The 18,687-nt window shown below is 37.3% G+C and overlaps 1 protein-coding gene across 1 annotated transcript in view; it reads left to right on the top strand.

Moving 5' to 3' along the window:
* Positions 1-18,421, top strand: part of GUCA1C (guanylate cyclase activator 1C) — a 54,763-nt gene extending 36,342 nt beyond the window's left edge. Inside the window, exons 3-4 of the mRNA XM_069069912.1 lie at positions 2,719-2,806; positions 18,276-18,421. Coding sequence (XP_068926013.1) covers positions 2,719-2,806; positions 18,276-18,421 — 234 coding nt within the window. The remainder of the gene's footprint in view (positions 1-2,718; positions 2,807-18,275) is intronic.
* The last annotated feature ends 266 nt before the right edge of the window (positions 18,422-18,687 follow it).

Here is an 18,687-nt window from a genome sequence, read left to right as displayed (position 1 = left end):
CAATTTGAGTCCTTGTCATCTGTTGTCATTCTAATGTGGTTTTTCTATGTTTTGGGGACCTTGACTATAATACTTCAATTTTATTATGAAACAACACCGAACAAGATCTAAATTCAGGCTATGCCTATACCTGCATCAATGCTTATCAGCATTTCTCATTCTTCAGCGCCCTAGCAAAATTTTCAGAAGAGGTAATTGTTGATCCAAACAAAGGGAACAAGGTCCAGAACAAAGGACCTGGAGACAAAATGAAGTTAATAGTAAGTAACTAATACCAGGGGAACAGCCAATGAACAAAGTCAGAGGTCATAGCTATAAGTAAAAAGATAATGCAAAGGAGGAGTTGAGAAGCACACACTATAAGCCACACAAAAGACCTGAATACAAGTCTAAACTCTTCTAGTGACTCTATGTGAATTTGAACAATTTGGTAAATTTCTTCAGGTATCAGATTCTTCATATATAAAATGAATTGATTGGACCAGAATGTTAAAGTTAGAAGTGACCTACTTCTTCCAACTAATATTGTATGATATTCTTAACTTTTTTTGAAACCACAATTCTTCTTTATCCGCTGTCTCCTTTCAAGTAGTCATAGGCCAACAACTGGGTCTGTTGAGTGTGCTCCATCCAAGAGACCTAAATATAGATTCTTCCAATTGAATTTTTACTTCACAGAGTAGTATCTTACTTCACAAGGTTGTTATGAAGTTTGAATAAGGCAATCTACATAGAATGCTTTATAAAGCTTAATATTAGCTAAATATTTTATTATTATTATTCACTCTTTAAAGTCTGTTTAAAATCTGTCACTTCCATGAAGTTTTCCTGGTTACCTCAAGTTGGCAATGACTTATCCAATCATTATTTTTTAAACTCTAATGCATTTTTCATGTAATACTGTTATTTGTGTTAGTGTCTATTAAATGGTCAGTAGTAGGAAGGGAAGGAATTGTGTCTTTTCTTGAAAGGCAGCATGGTTCAAGGGAAAAAGTTGAATTTGGAGTTGATAAACTTGGGTTTGAATTTCAGCTCCACAAATTACTACCTGCATGATCTCAGAGAAGTCACAACTTCTTTGGGCATCATTTTGTTCTTCTATAAAATGAGGAAGTTGGATTCAGTGGGCCTCTGAGGCCACTTCCAAGTCTAGACCTACAAGTTAACTTTGGTATTTCTACTAGAAGCCTGATGAAGGTGGGACTGCCACAGCTTTGATTGAGGCAGGGGTATAATAAGACATTTCCTTCCCACAGCAGTCTAAATATCCCTGTCATCAAGCATTAAACTAAAAGGTGACCCCATTCCCTGGCTTGGTCTGCTTGCAGCAAACAGGAAAGGAATTCTAACCCCCACAAGGGCAGATCTCTGGGCATCACTAAACCCACAGTTGGACTATCCTCTGTACCTGTGCTGACTCATCCCTGACTTCTTTTTTGCAACAAGTGAAGGTTTTCTAGTTATTACCTTGATCCATTCCATACCTCTTAGTAAATATTTCTTAATTAATTAAACTGTACCATCTTTAACAATAAGAGGAGAAATAGGGAAAATTCTAGTAGGAAGATCCTTGATAGACCGATCACATCTAATTGAATATTAATCAGCATAAGGAAGTTGAAGGGGATGATAAAGATGGGACAAAAGCAATGTTTTACTGAGAGTAAAGTCAGCAATGATTTAGAGTCCCTAATATCAAAGGTGATGTATTAGAATATCTAACAAATCCCTTTTTGTGTTAATTGGACAGAAATAGAAAGACTTTGGAAGATATATATATATATATGAAAGCCAGCTGCTTAATAGGTTTCTGACTTCCTGCTTGCCTTCCTAGCGACTTTGGAAAGAAAATTTTCCTTTGGTCAAAATTGGGGCCTTTTTCTCTCGGTTTACATTCTTATTTTGCTCCCAGGCATAGAACTCATTCACATGTGTTTATTTGGGGGCATAGCTTAATCTGTAGAATTTTTCCAGTTTATAAATGGGCTTCTTCTTTAAGTGTCTCTGCCTATATGTGATATTATTTTCTATAAACTGATGTACAGTGGTATGGGACGAAGCCAGATGCCATAAACTGAGAGCTATTCTCTCCCCTTAATGGTTAGTGACCAGGGAAGCAGTTTTTATTTTGAATCTATTGTATGACTAGAGGAACAATATTTAGGGGGGCAGATAAGTATAATTATGGTCCAGAACTGATCTTAGAGACTGAAAAAAGAGTCCATCCACGTTCTTTCTCATGCACCCCTCAAAGCAAGAATCACAATCTCTCTTACAGAGGAGTAAGCCAGTTTCTAGACATATCTATTCATGCCACCCTTGAGCTACATTTGAGATAATCCCTAATTCCATTTCTAGAGGCTGTTAGGTGGTGCAGTGGATAGAGTACCAGGCCTGAAGTCCAAAAGACTCAGTTTCTTGAGTTCAAATCTGGCCTCAGACACTTACTAGCTGTGTGACCCTGGGCAAGTCACTTAACCCTGTTTGCCTCAGTTTCCTCATCTATAAAAATGAGCTAGGGAAGGAAATGGCAAACCACTCCAGTATCTTTTCCAAGAAAATCCCAAATGGGGTCATGAAAAGTTGAACAGGACTGAAAAACAAGTGAACAAGACAATTCCATTTCCAATCCTAACCCTAACTTTAATCTTAATTCCATTTATAACCTTCCTCCTCTGGGTGTATATTTGAGCTGATTGCATTTATTTCTGTTTACAGGCAATACAATCCATCAATGGCCAAAACACTCTGAATGCTCAGGAATTTGCCAACTTGATATTTGAAAAGATTGATGTAAATAGTGATGGTAAGTCAGTTGCTAGCCCTGGGATCATTTTTGTAATGGTCCATAAATGAGGGGGCTTAGCGGTAGGAAATGATATATGTATTTTTCAATTGAATGGTGATGAAAAGGGAAGATATATTCAATTCAGCATTGATCACAAAACCATAGAATTGGAAAGTAGGAAACTAATCATTTAGTCCATCCCATAACTGAAAGAATCCTCTCTATAATGTATCTGATATGTAACCTCAGTTTAAATACTTCGAATGAGGAGGACCTTTATTCCACTTTTGGGTCAGCTCTAATTTTTAAGAATTTTTTCCTAACCCCAAGCCTCAGTTTATCTTTTTGAAACTTCCTCCATTGCTTCTAGCTCTAACCTCTGGGGTCAAACAAATCTAATCTGTATTGTGCATGATAGCCTTTAAAAAATGTGAAGACAGTTATCACACTCCCTAGGGACAGGCAGAGTGGTGTAGTGGATAGAGTGTTGGGTCTGGAATCAGTATAGACCTGAGTTCAAATCTGGCCTCAGACACTTCCTAGTTGTGTGACCCTGGGCAAGTCATTTAACCCTGTTTGCCTCAGTTTCTTCATCTGTAAAATGAGGTGAAGAAGGAAATGGCAAACCACTCTAGTATCTTTGCCAAGCAAATCCAAATGGGGTCACAAAGAGTCAAATACCACCGAAAGAACTCAACAACAGCATCACATCTCCTTAAGTCTACTCTTTCCAGGCTAAATATTACTAGTTCCTTCACAGATCTTAACATGACATTGAACTTGAGAATTAAATATAATATTCCATTGTGATCTGTCACTGAACTTATCTCTAAAAGTTATGCTTCAAGGCAGCCCACATTCTTTTTTTTTATGACTGCCATATCATACAGCTGACTAATCTTGATTTGCAGTCCACTAAGACCCCAGAATTTTTTAATCAAGTTTTATGTTAATCTTTTATCAGATTCCTGTTGTATGAAAAGTCCCAAACTAAGTGCTAAAGGAGATACAAAGTTTAGATAAGGCACAGTATTTGCCTATATATTTCCAGGCTACCAACACAAAGGACTATAATACAAAATATCTGATTAGTGAATGAAAAAGATACACAAAGGGGGTGGGTCAAGAAGAGAAAAAGTTCCTTATGAACTACAGGGGAATCTGGAAGAGGACTAGGTATATGGTTGGAGCTGTTAGGACTAAATAGGCTTCCACAGCAGAAACTAGAAAGGGATGTTGTGCTAGGCATAGAGAATAGTGTAGTGCAGAAGTTCACAATGTATGGACCCCAAGCCCCTTTCGGGGATCAACAAGTCAATTCTATTTTCATGATAATATTAAAATATTATTTGTCTATTAAAATATTCATCCTTATTCCAACTGCATATTTGTGTGAGGCAGGATTTTCTTCATATACTTGAATCAAAACAACATATTGCACAGATTGAATGCATAAGTATATATGAGAATCCAACAATTTTTATTAAACTAGACATTAAGGAGATTTGCTGAAATATGTAAAAAAAATTCTACTCTTCTCACTATTTTTTGAAATTATAATTATTTTTCATTAAAACATTATTTATAACATAATAGGTTTGTTATTTTAATGTATTAATGAACAACTATTTAAAAATTTATCAGTTTTAATTTCTAACGTTCTAAATATAAATATAACCCATATAAACAAAAGGTCTTCAGGGTACTCAATAATTCTGAAAAGCATAAGGAGTTCCTGAGACCAGAAAGTTTGAGAACCTTTGGTATAAAAAGATAGGTATTAGTGGGAAGGTACAGAGTGTGTTCAGGAGAAAAAGTCCAATTTAATTGGAATATAGATTATGTGTATGGTAGGGGGAGGGGGAGGAAGCCCTATATTTTCCATTCTTTACAAGGGTAATGACATTTTAGAATAAGTTTGAATTTTAATGCAATGGGTATGCCATTTAATAGCATTTATTTTTAAAATTAAATTGTATTTTTTAATTAATTAAAAAAAATCTATTTTATCTTCCTCCTACCACCCTACCCATGGGAGAAGAAACTAAAAGCCACACTCTTATAACAAATAACAGTCAAGCAAAACAAATCACCACATTGTCCATGTCCAAAATAATACACACACACACACACACACACACACACACACACACTGTACTGAGTCCATCACCTTTCAATACCTGGCACATAATAGGAATTAATAAATGCTAGTTGACTGTGAGGAGGTGGGTAGAATGTTTCATCATGAGTCCTCTAAATTCATGATGGATCATTACATTGCTCTGAATCAACTCAAAGTTTCATAATTTCAGTGGGTATGTTCTTGGGTTCTTCCAAGCACTTAGATGACATAGTGGACAGAGTCCTCAGCTTGGAGTCAAGAAAAGCTAGGTTTAAATTAGGCGTCAAATGTTTATTAGCCCTAGGACCCTAGGCAAGTAAGCTAATCTGTCACAATCTCAGTTTTCTCCTCTAACAAATGAAAATAATAACAGTATGCGACCCAGAGGGTTGCTATGAGGATCCATAGACTTTGCCAATCTATATAAATATTTGGTTCTTATTTTCTCTTATCTGTTATACTAGCCCTTGTGCATGGACAACCAAAGCCCTCTCTATTTCAGACCCCCGAGGACAATGGCAGCCTAGAAGATTGAAGTCTCTCTCTGCTCCCTTGGAACACAATAAATCACCCCCCATGGACCCGTGACAGACCATTTGTAACTCATTTTAAATACCTTTGGGAAACAGCTGACATTCAAAAACCTATCAGCCTTATAGAATTTCCCCTTCCTTAGGGGCCAACTCCCTGTCCTTTGAGAGATTCCATGACAATACAAGGCCACTGTTGTGGTGTGTTCAGGAAGAAGAGGAGAGATGACAGACTAGCCCAGTAAAAGGCTAATGGAGGGGTGAGGTAATGAGAAGAGCAGGTTTTCATTTTAACTCTTTATGTTCATTAAGTAGGTGCTAAGCTCTCATGTTCCCCTCCTCAGAACTGAGGGGTTGAAAGTTCTGTCAGCAAGCCCTTTAATTTTCATCACCCTGGGAAAAGTATTGTCTTCTCTGCTTTGGCTGCATCTTTATTAACACTCCCAGAATTCCTGGAGAGATAAGGTGCAAGGGGGTTTATATAGCTGAAGTCATTATATTCAAACAAGTAATAATCTTACGAGTTTACAATCCAGATTTTCAGTCTTAAGATATTGTTTATTCAACAATTGACTCTACCTTCTCTGATAGAGCTTAGTGATATATAAACACACATATCTAGAAATATGCTTTAAATATATATTTAGGGCAAGGAAATTGTAATCTTTTCTCTCTAGTGTGCTATATGACAACAGTACCTACCCAACAGGATCATTGTAAGGATCTATAGGCTTTGGCAACCTATATAAATGTTTGGTCATTATTATCTGTTATCTGCTACTCCAACCCTTATGCATGGACACCCAGAAGACTTTTTGTAGTTTTCAAAAAAACCTTTGTAGTTTACAAAAAAACTTCTGTAATTTCCAAACTGGAATCTATTTTCCAATTAATTCTGCTAGTGAAATTGTCTTCCATTAGGTTAATATGTCCCTAGACCCCTAATGCCCACCCATGAAATTCCTGTCCCCAAAAGCCACACAGAGGAAGAGGAAGAGCAAGAGAAAGCATGACAAAGCATATACTACCACTTGCCATCCATAAGACCTCTTAATTCCATTCAGATAAAGGCCAAAGCAATCATTAAATGAAGGGTAGTATGTCATAATTCATAAATGTTCATGTCTGGTGTAAATATTTACCATGAAGAAATAAAGTAAATGCCGTTGACCTATATGGAACGAGATCAGATGAACAGGTTGCACTTTGAAATTAAAGTGATCAATGATTCCCTAGTAAAGCCGAAAACAAGAGACCCAGAGGAGAACTGACAGTGTTAGATTTTCTCCCGGGGGGGAGGAGAAGGGAACCGGGATGTTACTTAAGAATTATGACATCATTTCAGAGAGCTGGGCCTGGAATTAGTAATATCTTGAATTCAAAGCCAGCCTCAAATACTTAACAGTCATGTGACCCTGGGTATGCCATTTCATCTCTGCCTCAGTTTTCCTCATCTCTAAAACAGGGATAATTATTATAACTCTTTCCTCCCAGAGTTGTTGTGAGGATAAAATGAGAAGATATTTGTAAAGCATTTTGAAAACCTTAAAGTGATTTTTTTGGGTTGATTTTCTTTTTTTGCCAGCTATAAGTGCATAGTGTCACAGGATTAAACACAGAATGGAATTTAGAGATCATCTAATACAATCTTCTCATTTTGCCTAAAGTCGCATAGGTAGTAATTGTAAAATCTATGTGCTAGTCTCATATTCTTTCCACTTCATCATGTTCCCTTCCAGACGCAGTCTATTTAGTCCTACAGAATGCATGCTAAACATAATGCAAATGAGTCATCTGATGCAATAGTCAAAGGAAATAGTTTATGAAGAATTGAAAGAAGCATTACAGAAAAGGTCACTGCATTACAGCAGTACATGGAGATTTCATGGTTGGTGGGCTGAAAGAAAGTAATCAAGAAATCTTCATTGGCAAATGTGTAAGAGAACAGAAAGGAGAGAGATTGTTTAATGCCTCTGGGGAGCCAATGGTAAATGCTGAGACCTTAATACACTTATCTCTGATTTCCGACTTTTCAAGCTATAGAAACTATATATCTGAGAGAGAAATTTTGGTTTACCATCTAATTTAGGTTTATTCTGCTAGCTAGGAAATACAGAGGCACCTTCAAATTTATTTTACCACTTCACATTTAAAATAGATTTTTAAAAGACTTTATTAATATCTTTTGTTTTTATAGTATCATTTCCCACTTTGTGCTTCCCTTCCCCTTCCCTCCTCTCAGAGAACCATTCCTTATGACGGAGGATTTTTTTAAAAGAAAAAAAGGAGAAAAAAATTCATCAAAGATGATCAACATATAAAAAAGAAAAAACAAAACAAAAAACTAGTGCTGTGTATGCAGTATTCCACAGGAAACCTGACCTCTGCAAAAAATAAAGGAAGATGGGGTAGCTAGGTGGTGCAGTGAATAGAGCATTGGCCCTGGAGTCAGGAGGACCTGAGTTCAAATCCAGCCTCAGACACTTAACATAAAAACTAGCCATGTGACCTTGGGCAAGTCACTTAACCCCACTTACTCTACCTTCCTCCCTCCAAAAAGAAAAAAAAAAGGAAGATATCTTCTCATATCCTGCTTTGTTTTTAAATAAGTACCTGCTAACTTCTTGGAGACCTTTCATTTCAATAAATATTTATTAATTTTTTAAAAGCCAAAAATACTATGTGTCTTAGGAAGACAATTTTCCAAAGGAGCCACAATACTTGTGACTCTGGAGGAGTCTAGACAGTTGCCCCAAGCCAGATTGATTAGAGGCTGACAGAAATAGCAATAGTTTTGTGGGGTATCATTACCACCAGATCAGATTACTGAATACTGAGGTCAGAGATATGAATTATGAGAGTCTACAAAGATACAGTGAGAGTTCAGAGACAAGAACAGAGGCAACCATTCAATAAGGAGTTGTTTTTGTAACTAAAGTCATCAAAGGTAAACCCCTGCCTGAACAGGAAAATAGATGACAATTATGGACTGTTCCTTCCTCAAGCTATCTTGATAGACAGAGTCAGGGGAAGAAGATTCATTAGGAAGGAAGTTGAGGACTAAAGAAAAAAAGGTGAAAATAACAATAAAAAGTAGCATTTGTATGAGGACTCAAGAAAGAAATAAAGAAGAATAAGGAATGTTGTGAAAAGCCAGAAGAGAATAAAGAATTCTCCAAGGAAATAAGAATAAAAAAGTTATGAGAGATGGCAGAAAGTAAGGTGAACTGGAAGGAAATTCAGAAAGATTTAATGCTGAAGCAAAGTCAACCAGAGGCATTGAAAAATAAAAACTGAGAGAAGGCAACCCAGAGAAACAGAATAAATGAGATAATTGTGAAATTCTTTAGCTTCTTCTCACCTAAAGTATTGGCAAACTATATTCCCTGTGAATAAATTCAGAAATGGTCCCTACAGTGATTTGAGGAAGAAGGGATAAATACTGTCTTCAGTGTGAAAGGCACAAAATACTCAAGTTTAGATGACATTTGGCTGAATATCTTGAACCTGCTATCTCAGAACTACCCATAGAGTTCTAAATCAAGGGTTTTATGTTACAAATGACTGTCCCCCAATAGAGTAGAAAGAAACTCAAGGTGACTCTTTTAATGACAATAGACTTAGAAGACCTTCAAGCAGTTCTCTTAAAACTCTACAGTGTCCCTGATAGAGAATATTAAGATGGATACCAGGGCATATATCAGCAAGGAATCCCCTTGGTTTCCACCCAGGGTATTTAATTAGTGGGATAGGATTCTGGGCTTGACATTAGAAAGACCTGGATGAAACTTTGCTCATGGCACTGACTTTGTAATCCTTTCTCAAGTCACAATATCTCTCAGCTCCCATTTCCTCATCTATAAAATGGGGATAATGATATTTCTGGGACCTACTTCACAAGGTTATTGTGAGGTTCAAATGAGATAATTATGTAAAATCTTTTGCAAAACTTAATGGCATATATAAATTTCATGTTCATTGGCATTATCACCATCATCATCTTTATCTAATTTCCACCTAAAAGAAAAAAAAATGTTGAACTATTAATAAGCAATCCTCTTTGTATTTAATAACAAGAAAGCGTTTCGCTTAATAGAATGTGAGAATCAGCAAACATTTATTAAGAGCCTCCTGTGTTCTGGAAACTTTACTGGGTGCTAGGGAAAATACAATAGAGCCACTAGGTGGTGCAGTGGATAGAGCACCAGGAGTCAGAAAGACTCATCATCCTGAATTCAAATCTGGCCTCAGACACTTATTAGCTGTGTGACCCTGGACAAGTCACTTAACCCTGATTGGCTCAGTTTCCTCATCTGTAAAATAAGCTGTAGAAAGAAATGGTAAAGCACTCCAGTACCTTTGCCAAGAAAATCCCAAATGGGATCACGAGGAGTCAGATGTGACTGAAAATGACTGAATAATGACAAGGGAAAATACGAAGGTTAGATAAGAAGTTTCCTGCCTTTATGGAGTTTACACTCTAGTGGGGAGAATTTAAGATAATAAAGGTTAACTATTATTTACAATAATACCTGATAAGTTCATTTGAGAGGTACAAAGCAAGGCACTATGACAGGTCAGAGGTGAAGGATGAAGGAAGACTTCATGCAAGAGAAAGCATTTGAGTTGGGCTTTAATGTTAGGTGGGGATTCAGCAAGGGGCAAAGGTCATTTCAGGCACTGGGAACAACCTGATCAAAGGCAGAAAGGAAACCACAGCATGTACATTGGGGCACCCTTTTTAAATATAAGGAGATCTAAGTTGGGCTTTAATGTAAAGTATACAAATAAAGACTGAAAATGTTTGTTGAAGAAAGCTTCAATCCAACAAGGAAGAGAAAGGTAGACCTAAAATCAACCTGGCTTATTCTTAATTGGAGGTCAGCTAGCTATTATCTAAATTGATCAAGCAAGCAAGCAAAAAAAAAGTTTATTAAGCACCTACTATGTGCTGGGCACTAGGGAAACTAGTACAAGAAAATGAAACATTTCCTGCTCTGAAGAAGCTTACAAGATATGCAAGTGTAAATATATACCAAAAAATCAGAAGGCTGTTAGGGAAACAGGACCCCGCCATTTAGGGGTGGGGTAGGTCAGGAAATGTGTCATATATAAGGTGGTATTTGAGCTACATTTTTAAGGAGGTGGGAAGAATGTACATTACAGGTATGGGGGAGGCAGGGTGGCCAATGTAAAGCCATAGGTGGAGGGCTATGTATGAGGAACATAGATAAGGCTATTTTGGGGTAACCAAAGAGTGTACAAAGGGGAATGAGTCTGACAGGATAGTTTGGGAACAGTTTGAATAGAAGTCACAGGAGTTTGTATCTTATACAAAAGCAATAGTTAACCATAGAAGTTTATTGAATGGGGGAATGACATGGTCAGATTCCCACTTAAATGGGATAATAGTTGTAAAGTGTTTAGCTTGCTTGGAACATAGTCTAGGTGCTTAATAAGTATTTCCTGCCTTCCTTTCTCCTTTTCTCCCTCCCATCTTCTCTCCCCTTTTATTCCCTTCTTCCTTCCCTTCTTCACTTCCTGCTTGCCTGCCTTCCTCTTCAGGAAAAATATTTTGACAACTGCGTGGAGGTTGGATAGGAATTGAGAGAGATGCAGCAGGAAAATCAGGTAGAGAATTGTCGAAATTGCCTGAGAGGTGATGAGGGCCCAAATTAAGATGGTAGCTGTGTGAATAAGGAGAAGGTATCAAATGTAAGTGAATTTGTAGAAGTGGAAAAGGCAAAAATTATGAACCTGGATGACTGAGAGGATGGTGCCCTCAAGAGAACTGGTAGGAAATTTAAAGATTATTTAGTCCAAATTTTACATTTTACAGATGAAAAAACGCAAGGCCCCGAAGAGTATGTGATTTGTCTAGGTCACACATGTAGTAAGTAGTAGTACCAGGATTCAAACCCAGGTCCTTTTACTCCAAGTGCACTTTTTTGAGGGCTGCAAGATAAGAGCTAATTGGCAAGTATGTGCAGGGAAAATCTCAGTTGATGAAGTGTGTGTGTGCGTGTGTGTGTGTGCGCGCGCGCGCGCTGGGTGCTGTGTGTAGGTATCCTATTGGTGAAGAAGGTTGAGTAGAGACAATAAAAAATAAAATAAAATGTTAAAAGACTGCAACATGACCTGTGGGGACCTACTAGTAAAGAGGCCACAAAGAAATGAGGGCCTTGGAAGCTCTTCTGATGAGAGATCCTGGTGTGGGGGAGTAAACAGGGCCCATTATTGATGGGGGGGGGGGGGAATGGAAGAATACTTTGTGATTAGTTCATGGAAGAAAAGGAGGCTGGTTTTTGTAAGAGTAAGACCCTGTTATGGAGAATACGAGATGAGGCTGAGGCTCCCTTGGCAAGGACTCTGATGTTAGGGAAGTGCAGCATTTTTTACCTCTACTGACCTTTGGAAGAGAAATTTCTTTATGTCATGGTAAATCATTGTCCTTGGGAGATATTACTTAACTGCCCACCTAAGTTAGGTTGGACCTGAGCTTATCAGGTCTCTTTCCCAACATTCATACCGATAATATGGAGTCACCAAGTTTTCTATCAATGATAATCTAAATATCACTTATATTACACATTTTTTTTTTTGCTTGTTGGAGGGGGGAAGGTAGGGCAATTGGGATTAAGTAACTTGCCCAAGGTTACACGACTAGTAAGTGTTAAGTGTCTCAGGCTAGATTTGAACTCAGGTCCTCCTGACTCCAGGGCTGGTGCTCTATTCACTGTGCCACTTAGCTGCCCCAACATTACACCTTTTTAAGTAGAGTCTGTAGTGGTAGATCTTGTTTTTCTTTATTAGTGCCAACCTTCGCTAGTGCCAACTTCTCTTGGATAAGCCCACATACAAGCATGCCCTTACTCTACGAACAATAATCTTTTGAAATCAGAGGCACTATTTTAATCATTCTTGTTTCCCCCATAATGCCTTGCATGTTGTATGAACATAATACTTGTTGAATGAATAGCAGCAGAGTACAGGGCCAGGTTTTTTTTTCAAAGAAGATATCTTAATAACTTGCCATTTCAGCCAAATAAATACAAAATGTGTGTATAGCAAATTTTTGTCTTTTTTTCTATTTACTTCCATTCCATTTCATTCATTCCATGAATTCACTTTTGTATGTTTCCACATTCATGACTTTTTTTAATGCATCCTACTTGCTTCTCCTTTATTTATAAGTGTTCATGTCCCCATACAGCCACATCCTATCCCTTTATACATACCTTTTCATGGTCCATGATTCATGTCAGTAATGCATTTCCTCCTTACCTGCCTAGCTTAGAATCCTTAACTTCCTTCAAGGCTTAATAAGTACCACAAGACCTTTCCTGATTCCCTCTAGTTCCTAGCATTTTCCTTCCCTTCCCTTCCCAATTACCATTTATGTATTTTATTAGTTATCTGTTTCCATATTGTGTTTTACCAATAGAATGTAAGTTCCTTAAGGACAAGGGCTGTTCATTTTTTCTTTGTAGTCCTAGCACGTAGTAGGTCTTTAATTAATAAGTGCTAGTTGAATTTAATAAAATTATTATCTAGGGCTATTTGATAAGAATTGCCCTGAGGAATAGTAATGGGGTTCATAAAATGTAAGAAACAAAAGGAAAGGCTCTTGAGGTTGGGATTACTTATTAGTGGGAAAATTTTCCCCAATGTCCCAATTCAGTCATAGCTTTGTTTGTACCTGCCCTACAGCATTTAGCGTATTGTGTCTTGGTGGCATGGTAAATATAGTTCTAGACTTGAAGACAGAAAGACCTGAATTCAAATGGTGTCTCAGACAGTTCAGTCATTCATTCAGTCAATAAGCACTAATTAAGCACTTACTATGAATCAGGCACTGTACTAAGTGCTGGGGAGACAAGGAAAAGCAAAAGATAGTTCCTGCTTCAAGGAGCTTACAGTCTAATAGGCGAGACAACAAGCAAACAAAACAAACAAGCCATAGACAGGATAAATCTGAAATAATCACCAGAAGGAAGGTATAAGAACTAAGAAAGTTTGGTAAAGGCTTCCTGTAGAAGATGGATTTTATCTGGGACTTGAAGAAAGGCAGTAAACAGAGATGAAGAGGGAAAGCATTCCAGGCATGGGGGCAGCCAGAGAAAAAGCCTAGAGGTAGAACGTCTTATTCATGGATCTGCAAGTAGGCCAGTGTCTGTACAACAATGAATATATGCGGAGGTGGGATGTAAGGTGTAAGAAGACCAAAAAGGTAGGAGGGATCAAGTTTACGAAAGGCCTTGAATGCCAAACAGAGGATTTTATATTTGATCCTAAGGTGATAGCCGCTGGAATTTATTGAATAGTATGGAGTGGCATAGTCAGAGATATACTTTAAGAAAATCACTTTGGTGAGTAGATGAAGGATAGACTGGAGTAGGAAAAGACTTGTGGCAGGCAGACCAATAAGCAGACTATAGCTATTGATCAGGCGTGAGATGATGAAGGCTGGTGCCAGAGTGGTGGCAGTGTCTGAGGAGAGAAGGGGGCATGTGTTCGAGATATTGCAAAGGTAGAATTGACAGGTCTTGGCGACAGATTGCATGTGGATGGTGAGAAATAGGGAGGAGTCGAGGATGAGTCCTAGGTTGTGAACTTGAGGGGCCGGGAGGGTGTTGGTGCCTTCTAGAGTAAGAGGAAAGTTTGAAAGTTGGGGAAGGATTTAGGGGGAAAGAAAATTAGTTTAGTTTTGGAGATGTTGAGTTTAAGATGTCTACTGGAATCCAGTTTGAGATGTCTGATAAGGAGTTAGAGAGATAAGAGTGGAAGTTAGCAGAGAGATGAGGGATAAATCGATTTGAGAATCGTCAACATAGGGGTGATAATTGAAACCATGGGAGCTTATGAGATCATCGAGTGAAGTAGTATAGAGGGAGAAGAGAAGAAGAAGGCCTGGGGCTGAATGCTAAGGGATACCTGTAGCAGGAGGGAATGATCTGGATCCAGAAAAGGAGATTGGGAAAGAATAGTCAAATAGATTGGAGAAGAACCAAGAGAGTGGTATCCCCAAAACTCAGAGAGATAAGAGTAACAAGAAGAGCGTGACTAACAGTGTCAGAGGTCAAAGAGAGGTCAAAAATGAGGAGGATTTAAAAGAGGTCATTGGATTTGGCAATTAAGTGATGACTGGTATCAAGAAAAATGATGAAAAGAAGTAAGGAGAAAGGGGGAATAGCACTTCCAGACTTCAAACTCTATTATAAAAGCAGCAGTCATCGAAACCACCTGATACTGGTTAAAAAACAGAGAAATAGATACATGGAACAAACTAGACAAGGAAGATTCAGAAACAATAGAATTCAATAACTTTATAATAATAAATATCATATATGTATACATATTTTATTGTATTTTATTTTATATACATTATATTATTTATATATTACATTATTTTTATTATATACAATAATTATAACTTTATAATAATAAATCAATAACTTTGATAAAGTAAAAAACATGTCACCTAGGGAAAACTCCCTATTTGATAAAAACTAGAATGCAATCTGGCAGAAGTTAGGCTCTTTACCACACTCCATAATACATTCCAAATGGATACGTGACCTTAATACTAAAGATCACACTATAAAAAAAAATTAGAAAAGAAGCAGATCATGTATTTCTCACAGCTATATCACAGATAAGAGATGTGTTCTTAATAAAATAAGAGATAAATTAGGTAAGATTAGAAAAGATAAAATAGACAACTCTAATAACTTGAAACTGAAAAGCTTCTGCATAGACAACATTAATGCTTCTAAAATAAGAAGGAAAGTAGATGATACGTGTGATGAAGACAGAATCCTGAGGAGCTCTATATGAATTGTAGCAGAGTGAAGGAAGCAAAACCGATAAAACAATATACACAGTAACTAGAACAATGCAAATGGGGGAAAAGGTCACATTAAAAAATCAAAAGTAAGTGTAATAAAATTATAAAGATCAAGCAGGACTTAAATGAAGAGATATGAGAAGACATCCCCCAACCTACCTGTGGGTGAAGGTGGGAAGTCTTCAGCTGTTACATATTACATGTTTGCAGACTTTCTTACTGAATCAATCAATTATGCTGATTTCTTCTTTAAAAAATACACAAAACCCCACCACTATTTATCATGTGGGATAGCTCTGGGAATGGAGAGGAGGAGGAATATATGGAATACCATGACGATGTAAGAAACAGAAAACATCAATAAAAATTATTTAAAAGGACAAAGAGAAATCACTGGTAATTTTGGAGAATTGTTTTAGTTGAATGATGAGGTCTTATTGTAAAGATTTAAGAAGAGAGTGAGAAAATCGGAAACACCTCTTGTGGACAGTCTTCTCAAGTTAACCCGACTGCCCCTCTGTGACCCTGAGAAAGCTACTTAACCTCAGTCTCAATTTACTCACCTGTTAAAGGGGATTATAACAACACCTACCTCACAGGGGTATTACAAAGATCAAATGAGATAACGTATATAAAATGCATAGCAAAACTTAGAGAGCTGTTTAATTGTTAACCATTATTTCAGTATGTCTTACCGTCCCCTCTAAACTGTAAAGTCCTTTGAGAGCAGAGACTACATCTTACATTTCTTTTTTTAATCCAGAACCTTGCATATAAGAGCCTCAATACATTTTCACTGAGTGAATGAATGAATTGGTCTGACAGCTCCAAAGATTCAGAAGCCTTCATTATTGTGCTGTCTCACTCTCCCTTCCCCCTAAATGGATATTTAAAGAGGTAAAAGAAATGCTTTGCAAGTTCATTTTTCAAGCAGAATGTGCCATTCAGGACCAGCCTTCCAGATATTGGCAGAATAACCAGGCCCCTAAGTAGTGTCCTTTAATATCTACCCTCCCCTACAGCCTATGGTTTGTCAAGGGCACTGCTCTTCCTCATTAAAATTCCCACCACTGGAGTCACTAATGGGTTAGATTACAAAGGCCCTGGAGCCCTGAGGGGATGATATTAAGCAGGAAGGCAGTTTTCTACTGGGGAAGAAAGCCTGCCAGCCACATGACCTGAGTATAAGAAGTTTGTATTATATCCCTGGACCAGTGAGGGTAGTCCTAAAGTAATGAAACATGGGAATGGAAATGAAAAAGAAGAGAATATTATAGACCAATAAATACTTAATGAATATTTAGGTAACTTTCCAATTCTGCCTAGGGCTGGTCTTGGTACCATATTTAAGAAAGAGAGGACATTAAATCATTCTTACAAACAGGATTTATTAGGAAACCAGCATTGTAGATAAGAGTACTGCACTTGTATTTAAAATGACCCAGGTTCAAATCATGCCTCTGACTAGCTCCATGGAACTGGATCAGTCTCGTCACTTCTCTGAGTTTATCCATCTGTCAGATGATGAACCTCATTACAACCTCACCTGTTTGTACATAAGGCTTATATGTAAAGTGCTACCTTGATGTCAGCTATTATTGACTTCCCCTGACCTAAATGAACAAGAATTAATCATATCTTCATCTAGAATTGGCCACATCTTCAAATACACTCACATTTCTCTGGGACTTTAAAGATTATAAAGTACTTATCTGTGCCTGGTAAATAGTAGGCATTTAATAAATGCTTCTTGCTTTGACTTTTCTCACAACAACCCTATGAAGTAGTCATGAAGACATCAGAATCCACATTTGAGGGGTGGCTAGGTGGAGCAGTGAATAGAGCACCTGTATCTGGAGTCAGGAGGATCTGAGTTCAAATATGACCTCACACACTTAACACTTACTACTTATATGACCTTGGGCAAGTCACTTAACCCCAATTGCCCTGGCCTCCCCCCTCCAAAAAAACAAAAACAAAAAAAAAGAATCAGTATTTGATAGGTGAGGAAAATGAGCTCTACAGAGTTTAAATTTAAGCTTAAGTCTAAGATTTGCCAAAAGTACCACAGCTAGTAGGTATTAGAGTTGGCATTAGATGATCCCAACGTCACTTTCAGCTCTAAATTTTTGATCCTATGATTTGAGCCTAAATGATTTCAGATCCAAAATTATAGATCATAAGATAATAGAATTAAAGCTATATGGGACTTTGGAGATCATCCAATCTTCTCATTTTACAGATGAGGAAACTGAGGCTGAGAGAAGCTGGAACTTACCCTTGGTCACCAGGGGAAGGATCAGGAGTAACACTTGCTCCAGAATGGGTCAGAACATCATGCATGCCTAATTAATGTCAGAGGCAGGATATGATATCCACATCTTCCTGACTCTAAGCCCAACACGTTTTTTATTTCACCTGTCAGCAGATATCAGAGTATGACAGGCAGATTCTATAAGAAATGTAGTTTAAAAGCATAAATTTCCCTGTCCTGAAGAATAATTTTTAACTGACTAAAAAAAGGTTGAATTAATCACGAAAACAATCATCTCTAGCCCTGCCTGCAACATTTCTTGAGTATACCAGACATTGAGCAAGAAGGGAAGTGTTTTATACCCTAAACATACAGCACAGTGCCTTAATGACCTAATTAATAATTAATGAGTGCCTCCATAAGCACTTAATAAATGCTTGTTGCTTGACTAGTTGATTGATTAGGGACTCCTAGTCTAGTCTAGTTGGAGAGCCAAGATACATAGATAAAAGAACAACATTTTAATAAAAATAATCAAAATAATAATTGTAATAAAAATGGCTTCTTCATTGTAATAAAAAATTGATATGAAAATAATTGTCCATTGAATAGGTAATGGCCAAAACAAATTCTGTTACCATTATCAAACTAGAAAAGATTTTAGGGACTGAGTGATACCAATAATAAAGGATTCATTATTTTCTCTAACTGCTCACGTATTTATTATATTCCAGGAGAGTTGACTTTAGAGGAGTTCATCAGTGGCTTAAAAAAAGACCCCAAGCTTTTGGAGATGATTACCAAGAGTTTTGATCTCTCCCACATATTGAAAGTGATTCAGAGTGGGAGGAAGCAAGACACCAGAGATAGCTTGCCTTAGACCACCGCCAAAGATGAGAATCTTCAAAATAACAGGAAACTTCAGCTATAGAGACTATTTTCCCCACACTCAATGCACACTATCGCTCCTACAACAAGAAAGAATTCTTCTCTTGTGTATAATATTGTTGGGTGCAGATGTAACATTCTTGAATCATACTAATAAATAAAACTGTGATATTCAACCCTGAGAAACCTTCCATAAAGTGATAAGGCAGATACGCCATTGTTGTTCTGTTTAAATATTATTTGTTCTGTCTTGCAGAC

The sequence above is a fragment of the Petaurus breviceps genome, unplaced genomic scaffold (assembly GCF_028583685.1).
Source record: "Petaurus breviceps papuanus isolate PSGF00001 unplaced genomic scaffold, PetGlider_PUasm1.0 90792, whole genome shotgun sequence".
Lineage (NCBI taxonomy): Eukaryota > Metazoa > Chordata > Mammalia > Diprotodontia > Petauridae > Petaurus > Petaurus breviceps.
Note: the sequence above shows the minus strand (reverse complement) of the source record. Positions and strands in the feature narration are given on the sequence as shown.